Source organism: Athene cunicularia, assembly GCF_003259725.1.
Source record: "Athene cunicularia isolate RWA chromosome 2 unlocalized genomic scaffold, athCun1 chr2_part1, whole genome shotgun sequence".
Taxonomy (NCBI): Eukaryota; Metazoa; Chordata; class Aves; order Strigiformes; family Strigidae; genus Athene; species Athene cunicularia.
The window spans coordinates 70551162-70571040 of record NW_020799095.1 but is presented as its reverse complement, the minus strand read 5'-3'; the positions used below and the strand labels follow the sequence as shown (position 1 = coordinate 70571040).

The 19879-nt window shown below is 37.3% G+C and overlaps 1 protein-coding gene across 4 annotated transcripts in view; it reads right to left on the bottom strand.

The window, feature by feature from the left end:
- CDH12 (cadherin 12) overlaps positions 1–19879 on the bottom strand; it is a 393880-nt gene that overhangs the window by 44090 nt on the left and 329911 nt on the right. For all 4 annotated transcript variants that reach the window (XM_026843110.1, XM_026843111.1, XM_026843109.1 and 1 more), the window contains one exon: positions 7789–7976. In XM_026843110.1, the coding sequence (XP_026698911.1) occupies positions 7789–7976 (188 nt within the window). The remainder of the gene's footprint in view (positions 1–7788; positions 7977–19879) is intronic.

Below are 19879 nucleotides of genomic sequence, written 5' to 3'. Positions count from 1 at the left end.
GGGGGGGGGGAATGACTCCATGTTACAGTCCCTTGGTCAGTTCTGGTCTTCCCAGTTTTGAACAGTTGAGCCATATAGATAGCTACTGACAGTCTCAAATTATGGCATTTGTCTGATATGTCCTGAGTCTGCCTGAAAACAGAAGAATTTCTGAATGTTTGCCTAGCTCTCAGGCAAAGCCATCTGGATTTTTAGTTTTAAAGATGTCAAAATAGCATTTATTTGTGTTTCTACTTTAGTAATGGTCACTACCACTAACATCTGTGAAGAAAATGAGTGGTCCACACAATATTTTAGTTGCTTCTTCTTTTTTTTTTTAATGCATTTTGGTGATACATAATAAATGTCTGACATTACTGAGTCCTATTTCTATTTAAAATCTGGAATCCTGGTAAGGGTACAAACATATCAGAATGTTTGAATCTTCCAGAAAAATAACCTGTAAGAGTATTCAAACAGCATTCAATTAATCAGATTTTGATGGCGTGACTTTGGAGAGGTGTTTTTTTCTTTATAAATAACCAGTAGAAACACTCATTCATTCATTCAAAAATTCTATTCAGAAAGTTGTTTGAATAAGGCTTTTATTTTACAAAAGCTACAAGTTTTTCCACAGTAAACAGAATTTTTGCTAATATTAAAGCAATGTCTTATTAACTGTGAACTGTTCAATGACTGACATTCTAATAATAGATGATAAATATAAATACAATAGATGTATTTGGCCCCCCTACTGATTCTTATCTGCCTTTTCCTATGTTGCTGTTACAAGTGGCTCTACATAGTCGCATAGTAAAGCACTATCAACATACATACAAGTGTGTGCAGCAAAGGCGCTCTACAAATCCCAAAAATCAAATAACACATACTGACAAATCACTTTATTTTGCATCTCTGCAAGTACCCTGAACTGACTTATTTAGTATGACTAGGAAAGCATATAAACAGCTCTGTGTTCGAAATAAATATATTTTGATATATTACCATATTCAAAGTAGAAGTTAAGAAATGCTACTATAAAGATATATCTGTAAGATAGATCAAAGAATAGATGGATAGATGGATAGATAGATGGATAGTTAGACATAGAAGAACTGAAAGAAAAAAACAGGATGAGATATAATGAATACTGATGAGAAGCATGGCAAGGGTGGGAAAAGAACTATGCTGTTAATTTGCTCTGCTTCACAGACAGGCAGGACTGGAAACTCAAAAAATTTCTGCTTTTTATCCACACATAAGCAATACAACAGTAATGTTTGTGATACAGGCTTTCATGACTGACATCATCTACTTGGACCCATGCAAAGCTTTTGACACTGTCCTGCCCAACATCTTTGTCTCTAAACTGGAGAGACATGGATTTGATGGATGGACTACTCAGTGGATAAGGAACTGGCTGAATGGTCACCCTCAAAGAGTTGTGGTCAATGGCTCAATGTCCAATTAGGAGAGCAGTGACGAGTGGTGTTCCTCAGGGGTCAGTGTTGGGACTGGTGCTGTTTAACATCTTTGTTGGTGACATGGACAGTGGGACTGAGTGCACTCTCAGCAAGTTCACCGATGATACCAAGCTGTGTGGTGCAGTCAACATGCTGGAGGGAAGGGATGCCATCCAGAGGGACCTGGACAGGCTTGAGAGATGGGCTTGTGCAAACCTCTTGAGGTTCAACAAGGTCAAGTGCAAGATCCTGCACATGGGCCAAGGCAATCCCAAGCACCGATACAGGCTGGATGGCATGTGTTGAGAGCAGCCCTGTGGAGAAGGATTTGGGGATAGCAGTACATGGAAAACTGACTAAGAGCCAGCAATGTGTGCTCGCAGCCCAAAAGCCGACTGTATCCTGGGCTGCTTCAAGAGAAGTGTGGCCAGCAGGTCAAGGGAGGTGATTCTCCCACTCTAGTCCACTTTCCTGAAACCCCACTTGGAGTACTGTGTGGTCTTCTATACCTGGTGTACTGAAGGCCTTATAGTGGCCTTCCAGTACTTAAAGCGGGCCTACAGGAAAGATGGGGAGGGACTCTTTATCAGGAAGTTTAGTGATAGGACAAGGAGTAATGGTTTTAAACTTCAAGAGGGTAGATTTAGATTAGATATCAGGAATAAATTCTTTAATGTGAGAGTGGTGAGACACAGGAACAGGTTACCCAGAGAAGCTGTGGCTGCCCCCTCCCTGGCAGTGTTCAAGGCCAGGTTGGACGGGGCTTTGAGCAACCTGGTCTAGTGGAAGGTGTCCCTGCCCATGGCAGGGGCGTTGGAACTAGATGATCTTTCAGGTCCCTTCCAACCAAAACCATTTTTTCTGATTCTATGATATGATCCATTCCTACAATGATGGAAAAGCTGTATTTTGGGATGAGATTGTAAGCCCCAGGGCATATGGATAGTTACAGGCAGTAGCACTGTATTGAGAAGAAGTGAATGTAAATTTAGGCTTGTCTTTATAACAGCACTGTGCAACTGTAGAAAAACTGTGTGTCATATGTGCCTGTCTCAAAACCGGACAACACTTTCCCCTTCTGTCCTGGTTCAGCTAGGATAGGGTCAAGTTTCCCCAGCAGGGGGAAGGGATCTCCAGCCAGGTTAATCAGCAGCAGCGCGGGAAGCTTTCCTTGATGGCTTTGGTCACAGGAAGCACGTGTGGAGGGCTGGATGTGTTCACTGCGGTATTTCTCTGTATATCTTTTGTCTTGTTTACTGCTGTTACTGTTTATTGTTGTTATTATTGCTATTCACAGAATCACAGAATCATCTAGGTTGGAAAGGACCCTGGAGATCATCTAGTCCAACCGTTCGCCTAGCACAGTTCCCACCTACAGCATATCCTTCAGCTCTAAATCGAGCTGACTCTTGAACACCTCCAGAAATGGGGACTCCACCACCTCCCTGGGCAGCCCATTCCAACACCTAACAACCCCTTCTGGAAAGAAATGCTTCCTAATATCTAGTCTAAACTTTCCCTGGCACAACTTGAGTCCATTCCCTCTTGTCCTGTCGCTTTCTACTAGGCTAAAGAGGCTCAAACCTGGCTCTCTGCACCCTCCTTTCAGGCAGCTGTAGAGGGCGATGAGGTCTCCCCTCAGCCTCCTCTTCTCCAGACTAAACACCCCCAGTTCCCTCAGCCGCTCCCTGTACGACCTGTGCTCCAGACCCTACACCAGCTTTGTAGCCCTTTTCTGGACATGTTTGAGTAACTCAGTGTCCTTTTTGTAGTGAGGGGCCCAAACCTGAACATTTTTGTTGTTGTTGTTCAGATTGTTATTTATTACACTGTTGTGTCAAATCTTCCCGTATTTCAACCCTGAGGTTTGTGCCCTACTTGGTTCGAGGGTGGAGGAGGGACAACGGCAACGTGGTCTCCGGTCCCAGCAAGGCCTAAACCACCACATTCCTTTTCGTTGCCCAACGTGGGGCACAAGAGGGTTGAAATAAGGTTCAAAAAGGGACAGACCCTGACCATAGTGTGTTGGAGTAATCTGTTGGGTGCAATTTTCTCTGTTTGTATATGTATTGTTTTATAAGCAATATCCTAGTGCTACATACATGGGCAATTCCATGATCAAGACAACTCAGCTCAGTCAGCAGTCAAACTTCTCCTTGCTGACTCCAATGAAAGACTTTTTCAGTGACCCCTGAGGTTGCAAGGAAGCATACACTCCACATACCTCCTTGCAGCTACTGGGTCTGTTCACTGTCCCCCCAGTTGCTGTTATTTTAACATCACAGTTACTGTTTCTCATCATGCAGTGCTATGTCCTCTCTGACGTGCTGTGTTTTCATGGATACAGCTATGCCACTTGATCAGTTAGCAGTGGTACACAGCTTACATAAAACAAGATGCAGATTTTCCCTGAGCTTCCTTCCATTGACACACATGGAGAAGCTTACCAAGTATAGTGCGGCAGTGTAGGATCATATCAGGTGAAGCCTAGAAACAGCTTTTTTCCTCGGTTTTAATGACACTCTGCACAAATTAGCAATGCCTGAGCCAGATTAAGTGCTTGAACCCTGCTCAATTTCTGGATTAGCTCATGCTGAGCCAATTAAGAGGCTTCTGCACACAATGGGTTTATCCTATAAACTCATCCTTAGCTTAATATATTTAGTGTCAACTGTTCAGTAAAGATTGGGTCCTTCTGTTTTCCTTTTCTGTTGGGTGTGGTCCTTAAAGATTTCTTACCAGTTTCAATAGAGTCAGGAGCTTGCCTGGGATTGACATATTTTCCCTCCATACCTGGGAGCACTACTCCATGCCTCACCTGAGGTCACTACACTCCAGTACAAAGGAGATGGTCTCTTCTGTCACCCTGCTTCTTGTAGCTTGCACTCACTATAGTTTGCTGAAGCATTCAGGTAAGGTGACAGATACTATATAAATACAAAACCCAATAAAAGCTGTATTAAAGAGCACCACACAAGGGAAGAAATTGGTATTTCTATTCCCAATAAAGTAATCTTTCTTACCCTTATAGAGAACTGTATGCAGTATTATGCTAAAGCCAGACATTTTTCTACTCTTTTTCCCGATACTATTTTTTTCCCTTTTTTGTGAGACAGAGGAAGCTATTACAGTACTAACCACACAGTGGTGCTAAATGGCATTTGGATCATATCTTTAGCAGAATATAGGAAAAGCTATCCCATTTTTAACATATGTAAATAGCACGAATAGTAGTTATATTGGATTATAGTGCAAAAATAAATTAGCAACCAAAACAGATGGTTTAAGATATGCACCTTGTACAGCTGTAGCTGTTTGTTGTGCCCATTTAGTGTCCGAGAAAGAGAGAATGGCCTTTTGCTTCTGCCAAAAAGCAGTTTGGCTTGTGCAATTTTTTATCATCAAATGTATTTTCCACCAATAATAAATGTAGTTAAGGAAGGCTTAATTTTTCTCAATTTGATATAGAAATGTCTCCATGTTTTTTGCGTAACAACAGAACCAAAAAGCATCTATGCAGTGACTGACAGTTTCTGGCTGCAAGACATTTTTCAGGAAAAATAAAAGCAAACTTTATAAATGGTTTTTAAATGGCTCAGCACTGAATTCCTGCAGCACGTATAGCATCAGAATATGCCGTGCATATGTGCAAACCTGTTTTTAAAGCACATGACACTTTTTATTAGTGGCATTGTTTATTATTCATAATTCATAATTGAAAGTGTTAGTCCTATTCATTCACCAGATTTGATTTAAAGAAGGACTTAAATGCATACCTGACTTAAATATTTGCATAATCGCACAAGGTCAAATCAGTGTTTTGAACATCATGCAATGTGAAATTGCTTCTTTGGAGACAAATGAATAGTGCTGTTGCAGGCCTGTACAGTATGGGTAGCAGGCATATTAATAGGTGTCCACAGTATTGTGAACGTCCAGCACTTCTGAAAATCTGAAAACTGCTACCCATGAAAACATATTTATATTATTACAAGCATAAAGGGTATGAAAAGACAACTGAATTAACAGTATTTTTAAGAATCCACATTGCTCTTGTTAGCCTGAGATCCAGCAGGGAGTTTAAGTGGATGGATTTTGGATGATTCCAAAGTGTCTTGAAACACTTGGATCATTTAAAGCTTAGTGAATGGGACCTTTTTGCTGAGAAAAGTTTTGTGAAGGGCAATATGTAGGGTCTGTATAATGGCATTCTTTACTAGAGGACCTGCATGTTGGGTTTATCTTTCCACATTCCTGCATAGAACAAAACTGGTATTTCCTGACCTTCACAGCCTGTCACTGTCCCCAAGCTCAGAAGGAATTAGGATTATATTTTTTCCCCTCCTGTTCAGTGACAATGATCTATCATTTACATTAGGCAACATCGACTGATGTTCTGCTGTTTGTAAAAGTGCCATAAACTTTCAGACATGTCATATCTTCTCATTGGAAAGACTAATAATAAATGAAGCAAAATACAGTGATCAGCTCTAAAGTATCTGGATATAGAAATAGCTGTGTCAGGTTTTTGGGTTTTTTTTGGGTTTTTTATGTTTTGTTTTTTGTTTTTTGTTTTTTTTTAATTAGATACTATATAATTCCCCATCCATATAGCAGTCTCAGAAGTGGCCAGGCATTTTGCATATGCTGGTCCTAACATAACTGCATCAGGCAAATTCATACATGCATGCTCTCATCAGTAACAAGTATTATATTCATGCTCTTTGAATCTGCATCACTCTATTGAATGTTTTGCCTATACAGTCTAATATATATACACACACTGAACCTAAAATTCCATTGCTGTGTATAAAAACAAGCAGCACAGCTGAGGCTTAGTATTAATCCAGGGAGAACTGAATCCTATCAAAAACCTACACTTGATACTCAAATATTCATTTTTCAATGGTTCCTACTGATTGCCATTTCCGACTGGCAGTGTATATGGAGGGGCATGCAGCTGCTCAGCCTGACAGTTCCAGATGGAGCTATTTTTGAGTCACCTCCATAGAGGGAAAAAGGTGATCAAAACATTTTTTAAAAATTAAACGAAGTTTAAAAATTCACATAAGGAGTAAAAAGTACATTCAAACTTTTAGTCAGAAAAGAAGGGGGGGTGTGAAGAGCAAAAAGAATTTGTGTCTTACTGACAAATTACTGCCTGTGGGTATCATAGCTTCCATTTTATGTAACTAAAACTAGCAGAAGAGTAAGTGACATCATCTGGTCCTTTAATGCACCCATGGATAATGTACCATTTCCCGGGTCAAGAGGTTGAAGCCAGGAATTTTATTGTTAGAATGAGTATAATGCAAATATAGATCCATGGTCAGAGCCAGGGGAAATTTAAGTACCTAAATTCTAAATTCTATTGGAACTAAATATTCTCTTTTCCTAAAGCCTGTCTTAATACACATATACAGAACTGTTCCCTTCACAGACGCTTGTATAGTGTTCAGCTTATAGATGTGTTTAATTTATAAAAATTACACCTACAAGCATGAGAACTGTCTATAAAACATAACCTGGCTGTTCAGAATGAGCTGGTGGTTCAGATTTCTTTCTATCAAACAAGTTGATCATTTGTGTACATGTACATGCCTGCACTCAGAAGACAATCATTGGTTAAAACGGGACAGTCACTGGTTTGGATCTCTCCTACTGAGTGCTTTAAACACTGAGTTCCAAATAACACTTATCCTTTCCATCTTCAAAATTCATAAATTCAGTAATCTTGAATTTATTCTAGCACACTAACACAACATCAACAGCTGAGATGCAACGTGGTCCCTTGCATGAACATCTGATAACCAGCTATTTGGAACACTATTAAGGGACTGGAAGTAGGACACATCAATTTGCAATATTTTGGGACTTCTCTACCCTGAGTAAAAACTCTGTTCACCACAGTACTGTACAACTGCTTCATTATTAAAATAACATAAAATAAAAACTTTCCAAATAAAATGCTTGTAAGTGCATATAAAATATATTATCACAAACATAAAATATATCTTTTTAATTCCATGCTCAGAACTGGATCATTTTTCATATGGTTTTAGGTGGAAAACTTCCCATAAAATAGAAATTATATTTTCTAGACAGAGATGAAAGTTACTCCTCTGCCATTAAAACTGACATTATTTATGAAAAGTCATACCTGATTGTATATGAAATAAAATATTAAACTCCAATATTTCTTTTAAGACTAAGATCAAACCCACAGATTGTAATAAAGATACAAACTACTGTGTGCTACTTATCAGGTATAATTGCACAACGTTTATTCTCTTACCTAGTTTCTCACTTGAGCCATAGGTACATACACCCCATCAGTGCCACATACCTTTTTCAGTTTGATGACTCCTTCCTGGGTGTTCTCATCTGTTGTGATGTCAAACAGGTTTCCTCCATCTCCTGGAACTATGCTGTACTCAATTTCTGCATTCTTCCCGAAATCAGGGTCCACAGCTCTGATCCTTCCAATAGCGGAACCAACGTGAGAAGACTCAGGTACTTTTAAATGGAAGATACCTGTGACAAAGTGGCAGACAGTCATTCTTGGGATTCCTTGATAAGTAACATAGCATGTCTGATTAAAACTATGGAGCCTGTGCAAAATAAATAGATTTAATTTATCCAATTGAAACAATGAGATCAAAACAACAAAGGATTAGGAAAAAATATACATGTTTTACCCACTGATTTCCCCTAGGTTCTAGATTTGGTCCAGTGCAACTGTAAGTGCCTTGGAATCTCTGTCTCTTGAGATATCTAGCTATATTTCTATCTTTAATTTTATCCATGTGGTTGGCTATTTTGAATTAAATTGTACTTTTAGATAGTACATGTTTATAAGTATTTTCCTCTTACGTTTAACAGTTTTAAGTATCTGAATTTTAATTTTGTTTGAGAAAATACATCTATGCATTTCACAGTAGTTGAAAGGAAAACTTCTATGGAAAAACGATTTTCACCCATTTCTGTAATATTTGGCATTATAATGACATGTACAACTCCTTAGGGAGGGAAAGATATAAAAGGTACTGTTTCTATATTAGCCACCAGAGGATGCTCTTACTAAAAGTTCAGCGCTGAAAAATTTTTAGCTCTCCACACTTTCATTTTCAATTTTTACTATTAGTGGTAACAAAAGTTTTAAAAAAATACACAAAAATTACACACTTTTAAACGAAGCATTACTACTGATACGTGAGTACAAATTGGTTTCATTCAGGGAAACAGCTCTGTTGGAAAAAAATGTTAGACATAACAGTTAAAATAGCTAAAAGAAAAGGTCCAAAGTACTTTTGGGTCAGCCTTGACTTTAACAACATCACTAGCATCAGGCCTTAGTTTATAACAACCTGTCCTGGCTTATTACAGCAGTGGTAAAGCACCTGCCTTTCCTGCTCAGCTGCATCTCTGGCTGGAGTTGTTATTTTGCACAGCTGCCATTGAACACCACCATGTTCACATACTTCCAGTGGACAGGTAGCATTCACCTTTCTTCACGCAGCAGCCTTTGCTGTCAAAAGCGGCAGCAGCTTTTGAGGCTGATTTCACAGCAGGCCCAAGATGCTTGATTCACTTCATCCTGGCTCTCAATAAAGGTAGCTTTTTGTTTTTCTGGGTCATTCTCCAACAGCTCTCACACAGCATCCCCTTTGGCACAGGAAAACATAGGCAATGGCCTCCTTTGTTCCTCGTAGAGGAAATTTGCACCTCTTTCAAAAGTATAGCAGAACAGGCATCTGTGACTAGTGGGAAGCATATTAGGGAGAGGTCTCAGAGATTTCCACCTGGCCATGGTTCAGTCAGATTCACAAAATGAGGATCTGAGAAGTTGTATATCATGTAACAGCAGTATAGATGATTTTTGCATCCAGCCACTGAATTAAACAGCAGATGCTGTTCCCTGTCGTTATCTCCTTACGATGCATGCTGTGTCAGCTTTTTCAGTTTTACAGTATTTCCAGGTGAGGAAAAAAAATTACATTAGCACTGCTAGATTAGGAGCAAACCTAGCTCTTTTGTGAGCTAGTAGTTTGGGCTCTGGTACCTATATAAATGTCTTTTTGATTGCCTCTGAAAAAATGTGTTTTGTCTGCTTCCTCCCCCTGTCCATCCGTATGCAAAGTATACCGGTAGGCAAAACTTGCTTTCTCTGAGAAAATCCCTGTAAGTAAAGTCTGCTTGTGTCAGCATCCACATTTGGACATTACCACGTGTAGCTTTGTACTATTCATTGACTGAACTACTAAAGGTTGTGCAATTATCATTTAACTATTTCTTCCAAGGGAACATACTAAAGGAACGTTTCGTTCTTTTTCCAAAGGAATGTAATAAAGGAAGCTTGTTTGTTTGTTTTCTTGTTGTTCTAACAGCTGGAAATGTGCACTATGACACAAAATATCGTCAAGACAAGAGTAGCCTCAGCTATTTCTTACTCGTACTTCAATGACTGAGTAAAGAATACAGTTTTAAGATGGTGTGCAGGAGACAATCACAAATGCTATTATCTAATGTCACTTATAAATATATGTATTACTGGGTCTCTGCTATACAAGTTATTCAGAAGAGGTGGAAGAAAAAGGATCCAAAAGACCTTTGCCTGCACTTGAACCTTATAGTACATTTCCACAACACAGTTGAACCCTGATGCCCAGGTCTTTTACAGACACTTATACCTGATGACAGAAATCATTGCTGCAGTGTTTTCTCTTTATAGTCACAATTTTGGTGAATGTAAAATGTAAGAGCATATGCTAATGGATTTTTCCTTCTTTGCTTAGTTGATCTATTTTTAGTGAACTAAGGAACACTCAGATTCATTAAAACAAACATTTCTCTATAAAATATTGTACCTGGTTGTAAAGCGTATGGGACTTAGATGAAGTCAAGTAAACACATCGTTACTCATTTCAAATTGTTTAGGCCTTTATCAGTTATTTTCAATGACTTGGTATTTCATCACTTCCAGAAATTCAAGAGCCATAAAGATGGGGTCATACAGATTAATTTGAAACTCTGAAGTAATCTTCAACTCTGCCAGAGTCAGATCTCTGAAGATGTAGTATGTAATTACACTGCCATCGTCCTTCTGTAATATTATCTTCACAGCATATGGAAGTTCTTAATGGTGTTACTGTGACAGCATACTTTCAGAATAAAATAAATGAAAAAAAAAATTTATATTGTTGCCGGCTCAGGGAAAAATTTCAAGAGAATATAATGTATAGCATGAAAATGACGTTTTTTCTGCCAAAAAATAGTCTTTGTACAGGGGGCATTTGAAATGATCAATACATGCTGCACATGAAATATAAGAGAAAGACAGTTTTGTAGATTTTTATTTTTCTGTTTCTAGAGGACTTTACTTCTTGATGTAGGCTTGCTGTGACAGTTTAACGTTATTCAGTTTTTATTGTCCATTTTGCCTGTATACACTACTACCTCCATTTGGTAAAAAGGTATATTGAAACAGGTCTGAGTAATAGCCTTTTACTCCCAAAGGTCCTGAAAACCTTGTTGTGTGCAGCTTCTAGGAATGATGGAACATGCAGCTCAGACAAACTTATGCAGCAGCTGGTTATGCTGCTCAAACAGCTCTGTCAAATTTTGTATATTGTCCCCTGTGACTTCTTTGCCTACAAAAATCTTTTCTTCTACTTGCATAAATCTTTTAAATGTATTTTGTAAATTTGTTCCTGGCTTTTGTAAAGGATGAGTTATGTGGGATGTGCCAAAGATGCAAGACCTTACTTCTCTCAGACTGCACTATGAAACTGTACTCTGCAAGTAGTTACCCTTTTGCTAATTTCAGTCATGCATATTGCATGCAAGTTGGAATATTTTCACATATAGGGAAGCTAGTAGCAATGTATATTGCTTGTTCAAGATTTTTCACTCTGTTGTAAGGAATTTTAAGAAAAAAAAAATGTTATTTTTAAGGTCAAAAGTTATGTGCCAGTTGAAGTTGCTTAACTTATGCAACACTTTGCACTTAAATTACACTTAAAATTCAACCCAGAATCCAAAACTAGAAAAAGCCCTGTGATTATGTAGCTTAGCATACAAGCATCCACTTATCAAGCCTGTGTAGTGTCTATGTGACTCAAGGTGTGAAACATCCTTGGAGTTTCAGGTTGAGCAGCATCAATGAGTATGATAAAAATAAATGAATGATGATGCTCTTGAAGTGTTTAGGCTGAAATGACGGATAGGGCTTGCTACTCAGCCCCAAAAGCATTCAGGAAGCAGAGGTAGAGGTGAGCTAACTACTCATACACGCTGCCTCCAAGTTTCTAAAACAAAGATGGTTCCAAAGTGCATAGCAGGAAGAAATCAGAGCAGAATAAGTGACAGGTAATCAGTCATACTGACTGAAATTCAGCACACATATACAGTTCTTTTGACATGATTAAATTAGTTTTAGTTTTTAAGGCTCAAAAACTGTTCTGAGATTTGATTTCTACTTACAAAGGGTTTTTTTTTGTTTGTTTTATTTCTTCACGCCTGCAATTTACAGGCACACCATTTGCCATAAATTTTTTCAATTCTGATGAGAATAAGAAATGAAAACCATCACTACATCTTATCAGCAAAACAGCCATTAAGAAATAACCCAGGTTAGCATCTAAGGGCTTAAGTTAAATGCATAATGGCCTTCCAGCAAATGGCTGTAAATGCTGTTTGAGCTTTTTTCTAATCTGTCACCATACACATAGTGTGTGTATGCAAGATTATCCTCTCCTGCTTTTTCTTTGTCCATATTTTTTTCAGTTCTCTTTGACAGTTGCCAAAGTATTGCATTGAAGTTAAATGTGATAGAATGAATTTGATAGTCAACGAGACTGATATAAAATAATTTCTTTCTCTTTGATCTAAATCTTTAATGTTTTTTCAGGAAAAAAAAACAAAACACAAAACAACAGATTATGTATATTATAGTATTTTTGTTAGTTTAAATTACCAAGGCATTTCAGTTTTTATCCTGGGCAGGTTATGAGGGCACTAATTTCTGTATGTTTAGGAAGAATCCAAAGACAACAGTTCATATTTACTTGATGGTGTTTTAACAATAGTGTAATAGGCAAAAGAAAGAATACTGTGAATACAAACAGATACTGAGTATACTAAACCTGTTAGCTACAGCTAATCAGCCTAATAATTAGCAGCTTCTGATGTACATGCTCCTAAAACTGGAAAGATTCGATTTATCACAGCAGTAATATAGAATTATTCATCTCCTAGCTGTGGCTCTGTGCACTGTGAGAGGAGGGGAGGGGAGGGGAGAAATGCCTGGCTTTGTCAACATGTTCTCTGATGCAGGTCATGCATGGCCTTGTATAGACTGGTAAAACTTCAGTAATGGCAAGGCTTCTTCCATTCTCAAACCCACTGCTCTGACTTAGGGTTTACGGCCTCATTAGATATAGCATAACCATTCTTAAAAATTCCTGGTACTCTGCTGTGGACTCCAAAGTCCACACCTAGCAAGGGCTACACTTCTGCAGACTGCAGAGATCCTGGGTGTCCAAGCATCCCCAGTTCTTCAAAGGAAAATGAGCAGAAGCAAAACCCCTTTCGAATTTGATCCTGCCCAAGTTTAGAGCAATCCACATGATGGAGCTTCCCCAGATCTGGCAGCTGCTGAGGCAGGACTCTATCAGCCCCTCAGGTGATCTAGCAAACTGAGAAAGAGGCTGTCCTCTTTCTTCATTCCTTAAAGGGGGGGGGAGTTCATTATACCTGCTATAATATTTGTATACTGACAAATTTCAGTTTAACCATTTGCTGTTTTTACAACCAATAAGCTGTTGTCAGAAAGCTTTCTAAAATAAAACTCCCAATTGCATGTCAGAGACTAATTCCACAGAGCATAATATCTCCTTGTTGGAGCAAGAGTTCAGGAAATGGGAAATCTCAGTGCATTTTCTCAGCTGAAGTTATTCACCCACAGCTTCTGTCTCCAAAGAGTCCTGGGTGTAGCAGAGACAATACAGAATACTTTGTTTAACAGCATAATGTAGAAATAATTCTAGTAGCACTTGTTTGGTTTCCTAATACCTAGGCAAAAAGAATAATATTCTTTGAAGAATCTTGAAATTTTTTTTTTGTATGGTGGTAGTTTTACTAGGAGGAGAAAAAAATGCTAATTTTTAGAACTTACTTAAGTTTATAATTAAGGATTTCTCCTAGATGATATGAGACTGAAGTCTGACAAGCTGAAGAGACCAAATCAAGTTCCTGAGTAACCGATTTAATCATGCTGTTATTACTGTATAGGAACGATGCTACCATCATCACTTTTCCTTCCATTGGTCTTGTTGTATGGAAAAGTGGTGGCTAAATGGTCATTTGTGCAAAGCCTGACTTAGTCAATGCATTTATGTGTAGGACAACATGCTTCCTGGATCTGAGAGGGCTTCTGTGGAAAACCAGCTCTAGATAACCAGCTTCATTATGTATCATGACCAATAAAGAACTGTTCTGATAATATAATTTTTTCTGATTAAGAAATTATTACAAAAAAAAAAAAAGTCAGTAAAAGAAGCCCAAAGAAACCCCCAAAACAATGAGAAAAATAATTTATAGGGGGTTTAGTGTAAAAGCTTGAATTAAATGTTTTTATGTAAGTTACACAGTGGTTATAAAGAATTATCAAGGTGTAGCATGCCTTATAGATAGAAGAAGAATTATCCTTTCAAGAGAAAATGTCTTTCCTTTTTCAGAATCTCAGGCAGCATGTAATTGGCATTTATCAGATAGGTCTGTTGATAATATTCTGGTGATCACACTGTCACCATGAAATAAATCAATACACCGATTTCCTCTATAAAATTTAAATTGCATGATGTATGTGAAACATTAACTTGATAAAAAGTATATTGCCAAGGATGGGACACAGAATTTGTAATGCTCTGCTTAACATCTCTGCTTCTTAAATATCTTGTGTGAGCTTTTTCATATTTTCTTTATTACTCTGGCACAAAATATAATAACACAATTTTACTACAATTCATTCACTCTTAAGAATGTGGTCAAGCCATTTACTTTAGTATCTAAGCCAAGTGCTCTAAATCATCTGTATTGGAAGAATCATTTTTCTCTCCATCGACTAAGGAAATTAAGTCCCTATCTTTAGTCCTCTGAGTCACACCTAAGTTGCATGCCTAAAATCATCTAAACAAAACATGCTCTGCTTCTGTATTACTCCGAAGACTCCCTTTGAAGCTTTCCTTTTCACATTCTCATTGGGTACATTTTAAGTAAATGGTTTTCCCTAAAATACATATTACTTTTCTTCACCATGTTGGCACAGTCTGAAGCAGAAAATTTTTATTCTTAAAGATAAAAATGTGAAATCATCAAGTAAAAGTGCATAATAGTTTACTGTTCTTTGTTTAAAGTTTTGGTTTCTCTATGCAGTTACCTTAAAATACTTGTGATTTAGTGTGTGATATGGACAAAAAAATAATGATACTATAAGATGACAATTGGTCTCACATATGTAGTCCTTATACTGAAGGGAAGTTGCTACAAGTATGCTTGAAATTGCTAATGTACAGGGACGTGTAAAGTAGGACATTTAGTTTTAATGTTAACTATCACTTGTGGTTTACTAGCTTTTGTTTTTCCCATATTTTACCGCAATGTATATACTTTCATTTATACTTTGTTTTTCCTAACTACCCTCTGTAGTCATTACCCACTTGTAAGATATTTTAAAACCTTTAACTCCTTGCCTAGTGAAGATAAAACAGACCTTGGGCAGCCTGAAAAACTCCCTAAGTACATCCCTAATAGCAGGAACCTAAAAAACAAGTGTCTAAGAAGACACCAGTATCAAGATAAGTGAATGGAAGCTGGTTTAACTAACCTCTTTAGAACAAACAGGAGCTGAAGGACGGATGAGGTAACTGTGACCATCTACGGACACAAGAAACATAAAGTTCAACTAATGGGCAGTGTGAGGAAGACTATGTGGAACACTAAGGAGGGGAAAAGACCCTCACTCTATTTTTACTACGCATGCTCAGATTATGTAAATGAATTCTGAGAACCCATTAGCATGACTGCCTTTTCTAAGAAGTCTGATGAATAAGTGTGCTTTTTGTGTATATTCGTCAGAGTGTTTTGTTACCAGGTGCAGCACTCGTGGTGGAGCGATCCCCAGTGCTGTCCAGTGCTGCAAATAAAGAATACCTGCTTAACAGTTATACTCAATTCTGACTGCTGAGTGAAGCTCTTTGTTTCAATACTTTACAGAAAGTAGGATCAACTTATCAAAACTAATGTTTATGTCTTCCAATTTAAGTGTTTAAAGATGAGATTTCTATACAAGTACTGCTCCTTTTGCAGTGAAATCTGTGGGTAGCAAGCACTTAGTTATTGTTCCTTCTCTTGAAAGCATTGGCGATCACATTTATAAGATCAACTAATTTGCTGTGGAAGTCACTGAGAAAAAAATAATAGTCATGAATTCAAGAGAATACTTGAAAGAGAATTCCTCTAGAATATTTCTGTTATTTCCTTTGTATTTTTTTTATTTTTCTTCATGCAAAAATCAACTGGACTCAGAGAAGACAGTTTCAAAACTGCTTCAAAACAGCTCCTAATGCTCTCAGTAGGAACCTTTGGACTGTTGCAAGTACTTTTGGGGCATTCCATTTAATGTTTTTACAAGGAGCGGAGCACTCCTGAAAATCTGACTACAACTGTGGTTGTTAGGAATTTCTGAAAATGATAAGCCTTAACTATTTTGATTATAATTAGATAATTACATATGGTCTGTTTCACTTCATGTTGCAGCGTAGCCTCTAAATTTTCAGAAAGCAAGCCCACCACTGTCTGAAGCAGAAAGGCTGTGTTGATTTCTTCCTTGGACAGAAAAATTGGCGGAAAGCGGCAGACACTGCCAGAAATAATAGTGATGCAGCAAGTGACACTGTAGTCTGTGAGTCACATTGCAATTGATTCTCAAGTTGTTGCAAGGCAACCCCATGCTGTTAAATCTGCAGACCTAGCTGCTCTTCGCTATCAGAGGGTAGGTGGAAATGCATGGTGCTTTTTAGCCATTCCCAAGGTTACTGTGGATAATTTCAGGCATCCAATCTAAATACTGTCTTTGTTTTGAACGAATAATTTCTTCACCCCTCCCCACAGAAAACACATTGGGGTGGAATGATTGTCATGATTCCTGCCAAAGGTTATTGAATTTCTATGAACCGTACTTGTTTACATCTTCTATACAGAAGGTAGCAGATGTAAAATACAATTATTGATAGTAATAATCTACTATGATGATAATGATGTGTTTAAAAATAATTGACCTATAAATCTTGCTGTTAATGATCAATTACCACTTAAACCTGATGATAGGAGGAAAATTAATTGGATAAGTGCAGAATAAAAACATAATTTTATGACCAATAGATAATATTTAACTTCTAATCACTATTGTGTTCACTGTATTTCTTGGACCATTGTTTACTGTACACTCAGAGAATTACATTTTACCTAGTGACAAATTATCTGTATTTTTCATTGGTTATGGAATAGTAAGAAGTAGCTATATTTAGTAAGAAATAGTTTATTTGTTTTCATGCTCTGCATTGTAGCTGAGGGTTCAGTCTCTCTCAGTTTAGAGCTTTAAAGAGGTTTTTGTTTCATTCCATCATCCAAGCAGTTCTCTAAGAATAGCCTTTGCTAGTTATGCATTCTTGAGAAAGTTAAAAAAATAATGTAAGTGTAGGAGACATAAAATTCACTACATGTTTAGTGTTTTGAGAATCTATGGTAACTGAACTCCCTCCAGTTTATCTGTTTCTTTCAATATATTATATTATGTTTTAGTTGGGTTTGTGTCATTGTTCAGTCTGAATCAGATGTTTCGTTCTTCCAGATGCTTTATGATCAAGATCATGCAACAGTGACAGCTACCAAAAAAAAAAGGAAGCTTCTAGGGAACTTTTACTAAGACTACATCTACTTTTGGGGGAAAATCAGTTCCTACTGAAACTACTTGAAAAATTCTGATGAAAATTAATAAGAAAAAAGTAAGAGAAAGTTGGCATGAGTCTTTAAAGAAAAATAAAATGAGCCATTGTATACCTTCTTTTAGTCTATGTAAAAACGTCTTTAATTGCAGTGATTAAGTGTGGTGTAGAAAAAAAATACAGAGGTTTTTTTATGACTAGCTGTCAAACGTGGAGCTAAGTCAGATGGGTCAAATAGAAGCAGCAGGAAAGGGTCACTGAGCTGTGTGACAGTGCAGTGGCCAAACCAAGCAAGACAGAGCTGTAAAGTGCTTTTCTGGGATGATGAAGAATCGTGATCTCAGTGTAGCAAAATGTGTAGAGACTCAGAGCTGGAAGTGAACCAAAACAGGATAAATTATTTTAGCCGTGTTATTATTGGAGAGTAAAAATTACTTGGGGAGCAGAAGGAGGAGATGGCCACACTGTAGTTATAAGATGAAAATGAGATCAGGGATAAATTTGTGCCTCTTTTAGGAGAAGGGAGACAAGAGTGCATGTTGAAGATAAGGATAGACAAGGTGAGGAGGAAAGAGAAGGCCAGAGGAGGGGGAGACAGAGATGCAGATAGTACAGACGTATGAGACTTGGAAGGAACCAGGATTAAAGAGGAGCTACCCTAAATCCTCCCCTGATTCCTGTATGGGCACTGTGCAAATACTGCTCTGATACTATTTATTCAGGTACTGATTTGACTATTGTTTTGCTGGTGTTAAAGCTGTTGTTAAGAGACTCACTGGTATTACAATCCAAAATGATAATGACCTCTGCATGGCTGCTGTTCTCATGATTGGCTTACAGTTGCATGGGTCTGTTTCTGGAGTCTGCATTCCTGTCTTCTGTCTGCTCTGTAAACGGTTTGTTAATATATATTTTCAACTCAAAAATACAGTTTTAGCTTACCCAAAACTCCCAGGTAAATGCAAATCAGACTTGCTTAATATTTTCCGACATTAAAAGAGAAAAGCTTCGTTTACAAAACGAAGCTAGTGCGCTTTTTTTCCATTTATGTCTTATGACATAGTGGTTAGAAAATTAACAAAGATGGAGTAAGAAAATTAACAAAGATGGAGTAAGAAAATTAACAAAGATGAAGATGGAGTAAGAAAATTAACAAAGATTGAGTAAGAAAATTAACAAAGATGGAGCAGACTAGGATTCAACCTTCCCTCCCTTTCTGATTCAAAGCAAGCTCTGACTAGGTCTCCCACCTAATTACTGCCTGCAGGCTAATCTGCAATGTATCTGTCTACCTGTTCTGTGTAAGTATCTCCCATTTGGCATATAATAAGTAATTAGTTGCTTGAGCTGAATTAGGGAATCTTGTCTGCCAGGAAAATATTTTAATCAATGAAAGATAGACTCATTTTCATTCTGAGAGCCAATGAAGATACAAGTCCTGTATATAAAGCACAATAACTTTTAACAGGAGTAGCAAGAAAAGTCATACTTCCTACCTAAATTGCAGTGGGTAGAATAATTTCTCAGAAAGTTGGGGAGACTTGGTAAAATACTTAATTAGGCAGTTCATAGCTCTGCACCTTAATCCCAAGTAAATTTTCTACCAAGTTGTCCAAGTGGGGAAAGAATAATTCTTCCTTGTGTTATTTTAAAAAAATATATATTTTTTTTTCTTTTTAAATCAAAACCTCTGCTTTTATTATTTTAATTTTTCAGGTTTGTGAACAGCATCATTTCTCAATCACGCAATCCTTTTACGTAAATGTCTAATTTACTACTGGGTGGGATCTGCATTGTACCATTATCTGAGCAACTTCTCTCTCATAGGCCACTCATCCAAAGCAGGAGGTTAAAAGATTTTTCCTTCTATTTCATGTTGACCAGAAGACCTTTTACTTGCACTCTGCATCTGAATCCAATTTTGCAATAAAATATGAGCAAGACTGGTTCAAAGCCACATGAATGGAATCAGTCACATTTAGTTTATTGAGTAAACAAAATTGACCTGCTTTTATATAGTAAAACCTATGCTAAAAAGTGTGTGTGCAATTTCTGTGATGTACTAAGCTTCCCAGAATATATAAATAAATAACTCTGATAAGAGCTTTCGATCCACAGAGTGTGTATGCATAAGTATATATAGGCAGGTTATTCCAAGTTCAACATTTGGTTGTCTTTTATTTGAAAATATATCTATAGATTTCAGTACTTAAAAGTAAACCTATTAAAATATTCTATGAACCAATATATAATCACTGAAAATAGGTGCTACATTAAGGCTAATAATATGCAAACTATATTCTAATATCATAATTGTGAAATAGATAAGTTATATAAGGAAAAAAAAAAGTTATGTAAGAAAAAAACAAACAAACAAAAAACAAAAAACAAAAAACAAAACAAAAAAAAAAAAGGTTAGCGCTCTTTTATAAA